This window comes from Pyricularia grisea, chromosome VII (assembly GCF_004355905.1).
Source record: "Pyricularia grisea strain NI907 chromosome VII, whole genome shotgun sequence".
Taxonomy (NCBI): domain Eukaryota; kingdom Fungi; phylum Ascomycota; class Sordariomycetes; order Magnaporthales; family Pyriculariaceae; genus Pyricularia; species Pyricularia grisea.
The window spans coordinates 1,501,139-1,516,426 of NC_044975.1; the positions used below are offsets into that span (position 1 = coordinate 1,501,139).

Genomic DNA, 15,288 nt, shown 5'->3' on the forward strand with positions numbered 1-15,288 from the left:
GTCGTCTCCACCTTCCGTCATTATATTTATTTGCTCATACTTGTTACGACATCTGGATTTTTAGGGGAGAGTTAGGACGCCAGCCACTGCACATGCATGCAGTCGAATAGGGGGGGTACTTGCGCAAGCATCGACGTGACGCGTTTTGCCGTAGCAACCAACCTTGAAGTATTTAGATGTAATTACCTACCTAGGGGGTTACCCTTCCATAAGATGCTGGAAACCTACCTAGGTACTTTGGTTCATACCTACCTACCTACCTACCTACCTTATGTAAATGAATTTATTGCAATTGCTTGCGCAAAAGTTGGCAATGTACCTAGGTACCTATGTAGGTCCCAGTCAATTAATTCCATTCAAAGCAAAGCTTCATCTGTGAACTTTCCCAGTGTACATCGTGCCTGACAAAGTATAGGTACCCTTCATAGGTCCAGCGTACTGATTACCTCCAAACTTGACACGGGGTCCCTTGAGATGGCTTCTAAATTTGCCTCTCTTAAAGCCACTTTTTTTTGTTGCTTTCCTGTGTACTCTCTGGGCGTTACGCTCTCTCTTAACAGCCCAAGAAAAATGCATAACGGCAGACTTGGGACCATGACACTCATTGATTCTGAGAGCACTTAATGAGGCAGAAACCCGAAACTATAGGATATTATAATGCATGGACTTGGCAACTTTGATTGTAGAAATTGGCTTATTTTGTCGCGATTTGATGGCGCAATTGCTTTGTAGAGATGCACGGGTACTCATAACCAAGAAAAAGCTGGCAACTCGCACATCTGCAACGCCCAACCTTACCATCCTAAATAAATGATATATGGACCAATTGGCTGGAGGCAGACCAGGATACGGTGATGGTCTGTGTCCGTTATGCTAAATTCTATAATGAGTTAGATTTTTTGTATTTCCAGCAGGGGGTATTGGCTCTTGACGAAACTGGGTGGATCGACCACGCGCCCTCCAACATGAACAGAGCTATACCAGAAAGGAGCATTCACGAGCTTGTACTTTCTCGTACTGGCCGGCACGAAATATCTTAGAAGCAGCAGAATAATTAATTTCAAGATGCTGATTTACGTGAAGAGTGATTCCTAGAAACACTGTTTCGACGATGGTCAAGCTGCGAACGGTCATCTTTCTCGTCTTTTCCAAACAAGCAAACTATCATGGTCCTCGAAGTCTGATCCAAAAAGCAAGGGGCTGAATTCTTCTCTGAGTTTCCTCACGTAGAATTAGACTATTTTTGAGCGGTGCCGGGAAAAGGGAGGGCCACCTGCACGAGGTGATTTATTGACAAAGTCAACCATTTTGTAAATAACCAACTGCGCATGATGAGTCTTTTTCGGCACAGAATAGGAGAACTTGCAGCTTTGCAAGAACCTTGTGCCATTTCCTGTATATATTTAAAGCAACATTTTTCCATTTCCAAAATCTCCCCAGGTTTACTCTCCCCACAATATCTTCCAAGCTCATCATAGTATACCTGCTGCCCAAGCAAGATACGCACTTACCATATACCAGAGCCAAAAACCGAAAGAAAAGCCTCTCTCTTACTCTACAGCTTTGCTTTGTTTCTTTCGAGCAAAAAAGCACAATTACTTGCTGCTCTACTCTTTCTGATTAGTATCTTATTTTTCTGGCCTTGCCTAACTACCTAATAATTCTCGTATTCTCGGCTCAAAAGAACTCCTTAAAGTAAGTCGTTTGTGGATTTCGTCACACAATTTGCTATATTTTATCGTCTCCTTTCATCCTACTGCACTCTGATTTGCTCCTGTCTGTTGTCATATCCTTTCCCACCTCTGCTTCCCAAAGCTCGCTTTTGTAGCCTCACAGAAGTCAGGGGTGACTCCTGAATACGATCAACGCTGACTCTCTATCAGGCCATGTCTTCCATCATCGAAGTTGCTCAACTGCCCGACCTGAGATGGATGAAGGCCAAGAAGGGCGAGGAAGTACCGTGGGACCCGACTTCGGACCGACCATTCCACCCATCGATGAACTTCTCGGAGGGCGTCGTGAGCCACACCACAGACTGGCCGCGAGCACAACTCAACGGTAGAGGCAGAATCAGGTGGACCGGAGTGCTTCCCATGCCCAGGCACGTCGCCCGCGGCACAGTCTTGGAGAAATACGCCGTCTGGAGATACTTCTGCGAGAACCCGAACGAGGTCCCGCCGCCGCGCGAGGGCGGAGGTCGCGCCAGTAAACCGGGCGCACCCGGCAAGCGGAAAGGTCCGCTGACGTTGGTCAAGAGGGCGTTGGCGGCGCTGAACCGAGAACTGGGCACTTGCTGCGTGTGTAGCCATTCAAGAATGACTGTGAGTTTTTTTTTTGTTCTCTTTTTCTAGCCGCCGTTTGGGTTTTGTGTTATTAGAAAATGACTAACAAATCCGCCTTCAACTTAGTGCTACCACCACGACCTCAAGGACTTGGAGCGAGAGTACCGCGTCATGAATAGCAACGGCCAAATGCCCGAGATAGCAAAGAGACACGCGGAGAACTTCCGGGACGTGTCGGAGAACAACGCCCGCTCCGCTGCCAAGCACAGCTCTACCGCTCCTCCTGACTCTCCAGTTTTTATTCCCGGTTCCGCTCATGTCCCGGACCCGGCCTCTTATCAACCATATGTACCGGTTTCTCCTCCGGTCTTGCCTTGGGAACTCGCTCAGACCCTGGCTCCCGGTCCCGGTCCTGATCCGGCCACCGCCTCTTATCAGCCATATTTACCGGTTTCTCCTCCGGTCTTGCCTTGGGAACTTGCTCAGGTCCTAGCTCCCAGTCCCGCTCCTGACCCGGCCCCCGTCCCTTACCAGCCATTTGTACCGGTCTCTAGTTCGGTCCTTCGTTCGGACTTCGCTCTGGACTCTGTTCCTCGCGCCTCTTATAATTACTCCGGTTCCACCTCCCACCAGGCGTACACGCAGCCCGACCGCTCGACCCTCGCCAATCCGGGTCTGATTTCGGCTTCTTTTCCTTCCACCGCTACCCGTATGGCGGCCTTTCAATGGATGGCCCCTCGGACCTCCCCCTCAGCCTTTGGTCCAGCCACTCTTCCGAGCCATCAGCACACGTACCCTGAGACCCTTGTCGAGGCACAGCCTTTGAATCTTCGGGCTCAATGCTACTATTCGAATACCGTCAGGAACCCCATTCGTCCCTACTCGGGCTCCGGCCTCGATGCCGGCTCTCCGTATCTTTTCACTCCGGTCTCTGCGGGCAATTACTCTACGAACACCTATACCGAGTCGCACCCGGATTCTAATTTGGTCCACTCCCTGGGTTCAAATTCCAGCCTTGTTCCGAATAACGCTTCGGGCACCTTTGATCCCACCGCTCAGGCCTTCAACGGCAGGCCTCATCTCGTATCTGCTGGGGCTTTCAACGGCGGCTCTCGTCTTGCCCCTGCTGATGCCTTCGACGTCGGCTCTAATCTCGTCTCCACTGAGCCCCCTACTTCGGGTCTCGTGCCCGACTACCCCCAGATCATGCCTGATCCGGACCTCCAACCAGCCGCCTCCAACACGTACGACCCGGCAAGCAGCTTTGAGCAACCGACGAGCGGCAGTTATATAATGACGAACAATGTTGCTGATGTGACCAACACTGCAACGTTGTGTGTCGATTATCGCCAAATCATCCCCGGTCTGGATATCGATCCCGTTGTTGCCAATATGACCGACCCAACAAGGAGGTTGGGAGCGGTAACCAGCAACGTTTACACGACGACCGGTATTGCTGATCCAACAAACCTTGAGGCGTCGTCGGTTGAGGACGACCAAATCATGCTCCATCCGGATTCAAACCCGGCCGTTTCCGCCATGAACGACCTAGCAAACGGTCTGGGGGAATCGACGAGCGGCGATTATAGAACGATGGACTATATTGCTGATCCAACCAACATTGAAACGGCATCGGTCGATGACGACCAGATCATGGCCGATGTGGACTCAGACTCTGACGTTTCCGATACAAGCAACCTAGACAACAGTCCGGAGGAACCAACGAGCGGCAATTATCCAACGACGACCGATATTGCTGATCCAACCAGCACTGAAACGTCGTCAATCGAGGACGACCAGATCATGGCCGATGTGGACTTTGAACCCGCCGTCTCCGACATGAGCGACCCAGAAAGCAGCTTGGAGGAGTCGACGAGCGACGTTTATACGACGACGCCGACGGCCAGTCTGGATGATTCAACCAACACTGACATGTCGTCGGTCGAGGAAAACCAGACTGACATGGACATAGATGTCTGGGACTGCAAGTGGCTAGACGATCCCGCTTTCAACTTTGATGATTACTACGAACCTCTTGAGGAGGAGGTGGTGGAGGAGTAGGTCGTTTATAGCCAGCCTGACATATATGCAGGACTCTGGTTGGCCACACACCTTGTTTTTATAAGTACATGGAGCTTCATTGGATGGACCGTGTTGTTTTTATCGCTGTGTTTTATCAACTGTTACCAGGTCGGCGTTTTGGATTGCTTTACATAATAAGGTATATTGGGGGTTTGGATGGCTTCACCTCAACGACTTGTTCGTTTTATTCTGGTCGTTTATTACGTTGGTCATACACCCTCTTGCGGTTTTTTCACGTTTGCTTTATATGCCCAGGAAGTCATGGTTAATCAGGGCGAAGTTCGCTTACGTTTGGAGTAAGTTTCGACTCGCTGATTTTTAGCTAGGCTGTGGTTTAAGCACAAGTAACTCAATCAAACATAGCATTACTATAATTGCTTCTCGTAATCTCTTACATCGTTCATCGTTCATCGTGAGGGCCTTCCCATCCCAAGCAGATCATACGCTTCTCGGGTCCATGGCCCAAGAACATCCCCAACTGACGCACCAGCTGGTGCGAATCCAGGCAACTTCATTTTGATCTTTGGTCGTTCCGGCTCTGCTGGCGGCGGATCAATTTGTGATGGCAACAGCGCCGCAGCTTCATTGGTCGATGCCGCCATCATGGTTGCAAGGGCTTGTAAAACATCTTTTCGGGGTAGCAAGTTTGGATCTGTTGGCAGTATGTGCTGGGGAACCTTGCCTTGAGCATCCGACCTGACAGCTGCCTTACGACCTCTTGTGGCTGGATTAGCGATTCGTGGCCGCGCATTGATGACTGGGGCAGGGTCTGGAGTCGTCTTGGTTGCAGCCTGGGTGACGGGCTTTGAGACAGACACCGGTAACACATTCTTAGCAACGACATCCAACGTTGTCTCCTGAACCGAGTCTGTGGTTGTTTTCGCTATAACATCTGGCGCCGTCTTTCGAAGAGAATCTGCTGGCAGTTTCCCAACAATCGGATCTGGTACTCTTTTAGAGGTGGCCGCTGGTGTCTCAATCAGTTGTGCGAGTTCGGACGAGGTCGGAACATCGTTAGCAATATCTTGAGGTAATATGTGCAGATCGTCTGGGTTTTCGGCCACGTCATCTGGCAAAGGGTCCGGAGAGGGGCTACGCGAGGGCTGCGATGCTATAAGTGGCAGAGCAGCTCTCGCTCCAAAAGTGACGGCAGGTGGTTGGTCAAACACCCAGCCTATGATTTCTCTACTCTTGACACTTTTCCGACCGAGCTTTTCCAGTCGCATTTGACCTGCTGGAGGCTCCGAATCTTCTCTGACGCGAGCTGAGGCTTTGGCTGGCTTTGTGGTGTCTTGCTTCTTTTTACCCTTGGATATCTTCGCCAGATTTTTACAAGTTGGAGGTGGAGGAACCCAATCGTTTGAGGCGTCACTATCGTCATCAAACAGTAGGCCGGCAACATCCGGATGAACATCCCTGCTTTGTGGTTCTTGTGCTGACTTTGAATGAGTTTCAAAAGCATTGTTTGAGTCCGAGTCTTCCTCAGAAAGCACGTTATGTCTTGCTCTTGCTCTTTTGCCGCCTTTTTTGATGGGAGACTTGGTGGCAACTTGAACAGGATCGTTGCGTGACTCGGATGCACTGTTAGTCTCCGATGCGCTATTGACCGCTCGCCCGTTTGCACGCGCCCTCGTTTTGCCTCGCTGGTTTGTTTGGGTTTCTACTGGTTCAATGGGAGCTTGTTCCGCCGACGAAGCACCTCGAGATCCGTGTGTCAAGGCTGGAGATGGAGAAGATAGCCTTGCATGGTGTTCTATCGGTTTCTTTTTGGTTTGTTTTCTGGGTTTGGTGATCAAAACATCGCTCACAGACTCCTTGGGTGATCCAGCATCTGTATCCTGCGGTTTTATGGCATCCTCTTTGCTGCGTTCACTGCCCTCACGAGGCTGGGGAGCTGACGAGGACTCAAAGTTGTTTGATGATAGCATCATCAAGCCACGCTTTTTACGTGACTTTATCCGTAAAGCTGTTCTTTGCCTTGATGGCTCTGTCAAATCATCTGCCGATGGTTCCGGAGGGTCTGTTTCCAGATTTGGAAGAGTTTCTGGGTCAGGGGGCGGGCAGCGCGTTTTCGTCACAGCCACATTGGGCCGGCGCCCTGATGGTTTTGGTGGCTTCGATAATGCAGCCGGGGGCGAATTTAACTCGACAATCTCTGGAGAGCTCGGTGGCGTTGATTCTCTTAGTCGTGGTCTCTTCGACACTGGTTGATTCAGAGACCAAAGATGCGGGGTGGCTTCAATATCTGAGGTTTGCACAGGAGCCATACGCTTTTTCGTTGCCTTCTCTGCTTTTCTCACTTGCTGGGATTGCACATTTGCCCTGGCAAACTTTTCAGGCACCTCAACTCCGATGCCATTGCCATTCTCTCTAGCCTCGTAATCGTCATCATCGTCGACCAGATCAACAACCGCATGTGTATTGGGCTCCTTCCGAGTAGCTGGTTCTGGTTTCTTGGCAGGCTGTCCAACCTGTGTTCGTTTCCGCTGGGGGTTCGAAGCTGCCGGAGCGGTCGGACGTGGCGTCCTTTGCCATATTGATGAAGATGGTTGGGAAGAAAGGTGTAGTTTGGCACCGAAGAGATTCTGCGCATAGCCAGACTTGGCTGGCGGCGACGGGTCACGTCTAGCTCTCTTGGCTGGTCTCGGGGTATCGTCGTTGGATACTCGCTGTCGCTGTTCAAAGGGCGATTCCGACGGAACCAGAGCTCTGCCATGGTGGCCAGATGGGGTCCCGAGTAGCTGATTGAGCGGGACTTGTCTTAGCTGGAAATGGTCGTTGGGCGATTGTCTAACTACCGGTCGCGAACCACCAACCGAAGAGCTTTGCTGCAACCGCGCCGCCACTTTAATAGCCCGTTGTTCCCTTTCTTGCACCCGCTTGTCTACCAGCCCGGATATGTCCTGCTCTTGAGTCCCAACGCACTCGCACACCTGGACCTGTGTTCCTCCAGACTCCAGCTCCAATTCCTCTCCATCGGCCAAGTCGTAATCACGGCGCCAATGCATATATCCGACATTGTAGCCCCGTTCATCATAGACCATGACCTTCTTGTTGTATGTGTGAAATTTGAGACGTCCATCTTGCCACTTCTTTTGCTTCTTTTTCAGGTCTTTGGTGAAAAGACAGATATATTCGATAACGGGGGCGGTTGTACCATGCGTAGCGGGGCTGTCGGTCGCGTTGTTCTCCGAGGCCATGTCGAAACGAATGGCAGGCCCGCAGGGAGCCAGATGGAGGTGATGTTCGTCGTGAAAATGTGGTATGTAGCATATACTAGAACAGTTTTGTGGCCTCGGACCATGTCATTGTCGTCTTAATTGCCATGACCTCATTGTTGACCTGAAATATTCGCGTTGGGCATAGTGGCTTGGGAGTCGCGTTTGAAATGGTGGGGATCCTTGCTCGCCACCTCACGAAGTCAGGTGACTATGGCTTTCTGTCCTTAGATAAGGTACCTGGGCTGCCCTGGCCTCCAGGGGAAGAATGTCATGACGTCGCATCCCGCTAATAGATATTGCCGTGAATCGCCTTCATGCACTTTTTTTTTGGTCTTCTCCCAAAGCTGTCAAAGGCTGTATCGGCAAACGCCGACTTCCCGATCCCCAAGAATTTCATGATATTTGTCATTGGTTTTTCTTGTCTTTTTTATCTACTCAATTTCTCTCATCCCGCACACACTGTACATCTGATAAGGGAATCATGCTTGAACCCCCCACAATGCAGGGTGAGGAGCAATCGGTCCGAGTTTGACCTAAGCTTAAGGTAACAGTTGACACTTTCAGTGCGACGATATCGGGCCGAAAGTACCCGCGCGGAGAGGTTGCAGCTGTCCAAAATGTCACCCGCTACACCAACAGCCAGCAAGTTTTCCAAGACCTCCAAGGCGATGCAGATCTCTTAATCAATGCTTGACCAACCTACCAACCCAAATCATCAACGGCTAGCACCGGAAGTTTGACGGTAGCCAAGATGTATATACTTTACCCTTCCCCATATCTTTCTCCAATTAAACTGGACAAATTTGAGTCAGTATTGTTTCGAAGCATGAAGGCATGCCAACAGGTTAATCTCTCGAGCCAAGTTTTTTAGCGCTCTTCTCGTCCCTGCTTCCCCGCGAAGTGAAAGCACGGTGTCCCCAGAAGTGTGAATCAGAGACACACAGAAATAAAATAAGGGAAAATAAAAGGGCTGCCAAGAACCGGGACAACCCACGGTACACGCTACTAAATAAAATGTTCACCGATAACCTGATTCGGTAGACAGTCTTGCACATCTCGACGCACTCGTTAATGTGGAGAAGTAGTAAAAAATTACGTACTGGTTGGATCTTGTCCCGTCAACAGTTGGTAGATTGTAGATAAAGATTGATGTTTCCCCGGATTTAAAGATCTGGGGAAAAAGCTAGGTTTGAACGTCTCATCTTTTCTTTTCATCTCTTTCTTCATTCCTGTCCTTTTTTTTTCTCTTCCCGGAGTTGCGCCAGTACGGCTATACATCGTTTGGAAAGCACCGAGCCCCGAAACATATCGACCATCAATAGACAGCCATGGGTGAAGATAACGGCATACGAGGTCGCTATTCGGGCGACGTCGAGTCCAAGGCTGTCGATAACGGGCAGGCGATGGATATCGACATTGGCCAGGCGAGGACGCTTTCCGCAGATGGCACTCCAAACCTGCTCGCGAAGCACAACCAACTCGAACGGGGCCTGAAGAGCAGACATATTCAGTTCATAGCACTGGGTGGAGCGTACGTTTTTTTCTTTCTCTCGGTTCAGCATGGCAAAATATCCCGGGAAAGACAATGTGCACGTGAGAGGAGAGATTGGGGGCTGACGGTGCTCGTGCCTTGACAGAATCGGAACGGGCTTGTTCGTAGGCAGTGGAAGAATCCTTCAGCTTGTCGGTCCGGCGCCGCTATTTATGGGCTACTTGTCTATGATGGTCTTGGTTTGGGTGAGTTTAACAATACGTACAGTCTTTCTCGCTTGGAGCAAAAGGATATCATAGAAGGGAGATGCAGACACTTCTCAGCTCATACGCCCTTGGCGTCGCCTCACTTTACCACATATTGCTCTCCTCGCATATGCACTCGTCGCTGACTGACACCTGCTTAAGGTCATTATGAACATTCTCGGAGAAATGTCGACCTTTCTTCCTTTGAAAGGAATTTCGATACCATACTTTGTCGAGCGCTTTGTTGACCCTTCACTGGCTTTTGCGACCGGTTGGAATTATTGGTGTTAGTTTTATCCCCTGACTTTCCATCCCTTCATATCGAAATCCATTCTCCGAGGCGAAAATGCTAAAAGTCAAATCACACTCATTTGCAGATGCATACGCTATGCTCGTTGGCGCCGAGGCCGTGGCGGGCGCGATCCTCCTCGATTACTGGAATACTCCCGTTCCTACAGCAGTCTGGATTACAATAATTCTCCTCGTCACACTGGCACTTAACATCTTTGCCGTGGGAATCTTTGGCGAAGCTGTAAGTTCGCATTTCATAGGCCCCATATACACAATGCTTTCCATGTTGTAGCGTTGCTAAACAAACTCAAACTATGCAGGAGTTTTGGTTTGCTAGTATCAAGTTCATCAGCATCATGGGCTTGATTCTTACCTCGCTTGTAATCATGCTCGGTGGCGCACCCAACCACGACCGGATAGGCTTCAAATACTGGTATGACCCCGGCGCCATCAAACCCTATCTGGTCGAAGGGGACGCCGGCAACTTCCTCGCCTACTGGGCAGCCTTTATCCGCGCCGGGTTCGCCTTCATCACATCGCCCGAGCTGATTGCCCTTGCTGCTGGCGAGACCATGGCACCCCGTCGCAACATTCCCAAGGCGGCTAGCCGATTCATCTGGCGTCTTGCCGTCTTCTACGGGCTCGGGTCGCTGATGGTTGGTGTCATCGTCCCGAGCAACGACGACCGCCTGCTCAGCCCCAAGTCGAATGCCACCTCTTCCCCGTGGGTTATTGGAATCCAGCGCGCGGGCATCGTGGGTCTCAACCACGTAGTCAACGCCGCCATCCTTACCAGTGCTTGGTCTGCTGGAAACGCTTTCCTGTACTCGGGGTCGCGAGTGATGTACAGCTTGGCATTGAACGGACAGGCCCCTGCCATATTCAAGAGGACCAGCAAGAGTGGCGTGCCCTACGCTGCCGTGCTGGCTACTTGGTCCATCGGGTTGTTGTCATACCTGAATGTATCCAACAGTTCTGCCAAGGTGTTTGATTGGTTCCAGGCTGTAAGTCGGCAACCCATTAATTCATTTCACGCTATTAGCAGTGTTGAACAGCAAACTGACAGTTCACGAACATGTACAGATCTGCACCATCTCTGGCTATATCGCTTGGATCGTGGTAACGATAACCTACCTCCGATTCCACGCCGCTCTCAAGTTCAGGGGCCTGCTCCACACTTTGCCATACAGGACAAAGCTCCAACCTTATGCAACATACTTCACCCTCTTCATGCTCATCCTCCTGACACTCACCAGCGGGTTTGACATCTTCCCGGCGTCGAAGTGGGACGCGGAGAGCTTTGTCGCAGCCTATGTCACCCTCCCGATCTTTTTGGTCCTGTACATCGGGCACAAGATTTGGCACCGGACTCCGTTGGCTCGCAAGGTCGAAGACATTGATGTTACGAGCGGGGTTAAGGAGATGGAGGAGCTGGCTGCAAACGACGAGGAGCCTGTGCCCAAAAACTTGCTGCAAAAGATTTGGTTCTGGATTGCATGAGTATTGATTGGGAAGGTGATGAGGTACCATTTTAAATTAAAACAAGGCAATGACAAGAATTTGTCCTTCTTTTTATGTCGGCGGTGTCTACTCTTTAAGGAAAACAGAACGCGCCCCACGATGACGGAATCTTGGCGCGATATCAGCGAACTGCGCAAATGCTTCTCTCTATAGTTCTAGTACTTATTTCAGTGCCGAAGCTCCACGCCTCGGCATCACCATTTAATGCTTGCTCGGCTCGGCTTTCCTGTCCTTCACTGGTGGGCAAAATGAATAGACCCACAGATAGATAGATAGATAGGTAGCTACCTACACATACGAATACTACCGTAAATAAGGGAACAACAGTTTGCATGACTCTTGTATTGCCCGTAGACTAGCCGCAGAGTATAACATTAAGCTCAAAAGCTAGAGCCAACTACAAGCACGATAGAGATAAACGGCGCGAATATTTGATCAACAGTGGTCTCATATTTGATTTGACAGTCTTGACAGTATCAACCATATAGGAGTTCAAATTACGAACCAAAACGGCATTCTGGCCAAGTGTGGCATGCGGATCGCGCTTCGTATTAACAGCCCCAAATTTTCCCCTGCCAAGCCAAAGTCGCATAAAAGATAAGAGACGAGGGTGGGCCAGCAATCACGAATGTTGACCTACAGTAGAATGCCGTGCCTAGTGTAGCATGGTAGGTGGACGCACTTTCTTTTGATGGGGGGCATCGGGGTCTCCAATAAGCGCACGCCATCGACCTACCTATGTAAGCTTAGCTTACTTTGTTATTACTCCCTGAGCAGCTACCTACCTACTGTAGCTTAGACTGGTCATTGGAACATGGGAACATGTTGCAAATCGAGGTTCATCATTGCGTGCAACTTGCACGAGTCACAAGCGAACCTCTCGCAAGTTGATCGCCTTCATCTTTGATTGAACAATGAAACATCAAGTTAACTTTTCCTTATCCGCTGGCAAGAAGCAAACATGCCTTCCTAATTTAGTAGGCTCCCGAGACCCCAATCCTAGCTCGAACCTCGGGACATTGAATGGCAGATCTCCACGAAGGAGAAGCGAAGATGCGATGCCTTGCCTAGATTGGCAGATCGCCCTACATCCCCCTGGCCAGACTGGCCCACTTGAGTCCCGCAACATCCCTGACTACCCGTGCGGCAGTTCGGAGGCTTGGATGAGCTTATCGATGCTTGGATTGTTTGCCGCCGCTTACAATATCTTACCTTCCTCAACCGGCCATCTCTGCCGAATTAGCACGTGTGATCCCTTTATGTGACTCGCGGAGAGCTGGCCGAGAATGGCAAGACGTTTAGCTCGTTCGCTCCAAGAGCGTGGGGTCAATGGATGGGTCAAGGGATGGGCCTCGGGCTAGAGCGATGGCAACATCCGCGATGTAGGTTTCTATCGATGTGTATAGGGGGGGTTTAGTTGACATTCCTGAAAGGATGCCTTCAGACGAGTATATAAGTCGGGCTTGGCGCGCGCCCAGAGATTGCCAAGAGATCTTTTCTTCAGCCTCACCAGCCAGCTCTTCCTTACCCCATACATCTGATTGCCTTGGCATCTCTGCTTGCTGCAGCTTCGCTTCGCTTATAGATTCAATACCCCACACCAAGTTACACTTGCTGCAAGATGCCTTCCTTCGCTCAGACCCTGACCTGGGCCGTGGCCGCCGCCGCTCTGGCCGTCGCCACCCCCGTCGACACCAAGGTCGGCACCCTCACCCTGAACCAGGCGCGCAACCCCAACTTTGTCACAAAGTCGGGTGTTCACGCCATGGCCAAGGTCTTCCGCAAGTATGGAAAGCCGCTTCCTGAGAACCTCGCGGCTGCTCTGGCCAACACGACCGTCACCCGCCGTGACGGTAGTGTCACTACCACTCCCGAGTCGGACGACACCGAGTACCTCACTCCCGTTCAGATCGGTACCCCTGCCGTCACCCTGAACCTCGACTTCGACACTGGCTCTTCGGACCTGTGGGTCTTCAGCTCTGATCTGTCGGCCAGTCTTCGGTCCGGTCACTCTTACTACACTCCCAGCAAGAGCAGCACCTCCTCCAAGCTTTCAGGTCAGACCTGGAGCATCCAGTACGGCGACGGCAGCGGTGCCTCTGGTAACGTCTACAGCGACGTTGTCAGCATCGGTGGCGTCAAGTTCGCCACCCAGGCTGTCGAGACCGCCTCCAAGATCTCGACCCAGTTCACCCAGGACACCAACAACGACGGTCTGGTCGGTCTTGCCTTCAGCTCCATCAACACTGTTTCGCCGAAACAGCAGAAGACCTTCTTCGACAACGTCAAGAACAGTCTCACCAAGCCCATCATCGGTGTTGACCTGAAAGCCGGCGCCCCTGGCTCGTACGACTTTGGCTTTGCCAACTCGAACAGCTACACTGGCTCCATCGCCTACGTTTCCGTCGACAACTCGCAGGGCTTCTGGTCCTTCACCGCCAACGGATACTCTGTCGGCAGCAAGTCGAGCAGCACCAAGCTGACCGGTATTGCTGACACCGGCACCACTCTCCTCCTCCTTCCCACCTCTGTCGTCAAGGCCTACTACAGCCAGGTCTCCGGCGCCAGCAACTCGGCCAGCGAGGGTGGTTACATCTTCAAGTGCAGCACCACCCTCCCCGATTTCTCCTTCAACGTTGGCAGCAACACCATCACCATCCCCGGCAGCCTTATGAACTACGCACCCATTTCGGACGGCTCCTCCACCTGCTTCGGCGGTCTTCAGGCCGACACCGACATTGGTCTGTCCATCTTTGGTGACATTGCCCTCAAGGCTGCTTACGTTGTCTTTGACAACTCTGCCACGCCCCGCCTGGGCTGGGCCAACAAGAACTTGTAAATTCTTGAAAACTGAGTAAAAGGTGTTTAACGAGGTTGATGATGAGCTGTGGATAATGCCTTTGTTTTTGTTTTTTTGTTTTTTTGCCTTTTTTTTTCTCTTCTCAACGACATGTTGTATCTAATTCACCCTTCTTAGTGTTAATGTTATCGCTCAATATACTCTCTTTTGTATAAAAATTATATGCATTACTTATGTGTGATCTCTTGTGTGAATGATGATGATCCGCCAATCAAAGTGATGGATAATTTGTAATAGATTGAAGCTAAAGCCCCATACGGTCCAACTTGGACCGAAGCAGAGGGTAGTAGCAATCAGGGTGGGGATGGGGATGAGGATGGTGAATGTAATGTTGGAGGATGAGTGCACGTTGAAGCTCAGCCAATCGTCCAAACGTCTTGTGACAAGTGATGGAGCCAATTGCGTCTCGTCTCTTTATCTTTTGAGATGGAGTGTTTGGAAATGCAACAACATCTTGATGGAGGTTGGGCAAGATGTATTCCTAACTCCTTCATGAAATAACCCTGACGTGTGCTAATTTCAAATTGACAGTCTAGGGTTACTGAACTGAGGTGGTCGGGCGCTGTTGTCAAAAGAGCTTGATCGTTGACGCTCAGTCGGCGAAATAGCTGTCATCAACTTGTCACAAAAAAAAAAAACGATGGTCATCTTCCGTTAGGTCGTACTAAATTAATCCAGGCACAAAAACCACCCTGAAATAAATAAGTGGTCTTTGAGCTGAGCTAGTGTTGTGATTTGGGCACTCCATAAACCAACTGAGGCGAAAGATTAATTGATGTGGAATCCAAAGCTACTCCAGGCTCGCCCAGACTAAACAGCCTGAGAAGCCAGCTGGACGCCACTAATTGTCTGACAGCCTTTGTGGCGTTGATTGCGTGGATAACCTGTCTTAAAATTTCTTGTGGATTTGTACATCGAGATGGGATCGGAGTTTTGCATTGCTTTGCTGTCCCCAGTAAGCACCAATGAATTGATGTGCTACAGGGAATCAGTGGTCTGCCAGCAACGTGGTTGCATCGCATTACCCAACAATGCACTCCAGCCTTGGAACAGATGGTCCACCACAGGTGTGACCCCTGCAACCAAGAGCCCATCCCAGATGGCCAGGCTCTTCTCGGTAATGCGGCCCTGTTCTGGAGCGACAGCCGTTGTGAGCATCGCGTCCGGCCTGATGGGCTGCAGACAATTCGATGATGAACATGCCTTTCCGATAGGGAACACTCGGCAAAAAAGAGGCTAAAATCAATGCAAATTTCCTGCAAGATTTTTCAGTAAACACATTCAACCCCCCCCC

General features: G+C 50.7%; 5 protein-coding genes across 5 annotated transcripts in view; 4 read left to right on the plus strand and 1 right to left on the minus strand.

The window, feature by feature from the left end:
- Positions 1 to 1,886: 1,886 nt before the first annotated feature.
- PgNI_10470 (uncharacterized protein) lies at positions 1,887 to 4,343 on the plus strand (the record flags this gene model as incomplete). Its single annotated transcript, XM_031130441.1, has 2 exons — positions 1,887 to 2,321; positions 2,409 to 4,343. 2 exons carry the CDS (start codon positions 1,887 to 1,889, stop codon positions 4,341 to 4,343), a joined length of 2,370 nt encoding a protein of 789 aa, XP_030980491.1.
- Positions 4,344 to 4,771: 428 nt separating this feature from the next.
- PgNI_10471 (uncharacterized protein) lies at positions 4,772 to 7,564 on the minus strand (the record flags this gene model as incomplete). Its single annotated transcript, XM_031130442.1, has 1 exon — positions 4,772 to 7,564. One exon carries the CDS (start codon positions 7,562 to 7,564, stop codon positions 4,772 to 4,774), a length of 2,793 nt encoding a protein of 930 aa, XP_030980490.1.
- A 481-nt stretch (positions 7,565 to 8,045) lies between these two features.
- Positions 8,046 to 11,460, plus strand: PgNI_10472 (uncharacterized protein). Its single transcript, XM_031130443.1, has 8 exons — positions 8,046 to 8,091; positions 8,150 to 8,338; positions 8,457 to 9,116; positions 9,223 to 9,322; positions 9,485 to 9,608; positions 9,700 to 9,854; positions 9,934 to 10,617; positions 10,697 to 11,460. Exons 3-8 carry the CDS (start codon positions 8,914 to 8,916, stop codon positions 11,111 to 11,113), a joined length of 1,683 nt encoding a protein of 560 aa, XP_030980415.1. The 5' UTR covers positions 8,046 to 8,091; positions 8,150 to 8,338; positions 8,457 to 8,913; the 3' UTR covers positions 11,114 to 11,460.
- A 1,295-nt stretch (positions 11,461 to 12,755) lies between these two features.
- PgNI_10473 (uncharacterized protein) lies at positions 12,756 to 13,973 on the plus strand (the record flags this gene model as incomplete). The annotated part of the gene is made up of 1 exon (XM_031130444.1): positions 12,756 to 13,973. One exon carries the CDS (start codon positions 12,756 to 12,758, stop codon positions 13,971 to 13,973), a length of 1,218 nt encoding a protein of 405 aa, XP_030980414.1.
- A 1,308-nt stretch (positions 13,974 to 15,281) lies between these two features.
- Positions 15,282 to 15,288, plus strand: part of PgNI_10474 (uncharacterized protein) — a 3,500-nt gene continuing 3,493 nt past the window's right edge. Inside the window, exon 1 of the mRNA XM_031130445.1 lies at positions 15,282 to 15,288. This exon is cut by the window's right edge and continues 2,185 nt beyond it. The gene's annotated coding sequence lies outside the window, so the exon portion shown is untranslated.

Bases quoted from the DNA above. Each gene is read 5' to 3' on its own strand.
- PgNI_10472 (XM_031130443.1), top strand. From the start codon at position 8,914: ATGGGTGAAGATAACGGCATACGAGGTCGCTATTCGGGCGACGTCGAG. The intron at 9,117-9,222 runs GTACGTTTTTTT...GTGCCTTGACAG, and splicing joins TTCATAGCACTGGGTGGAGC to AATCGGAACGGGCTTGTTCG. The intron at 9,609-9,699 runs GTTAGTTTTATC...ACTCATTTGCAG, and splicing joins GACCGGTTGGAATTATTGGT to ATGCATACGCTATGCTCGTT.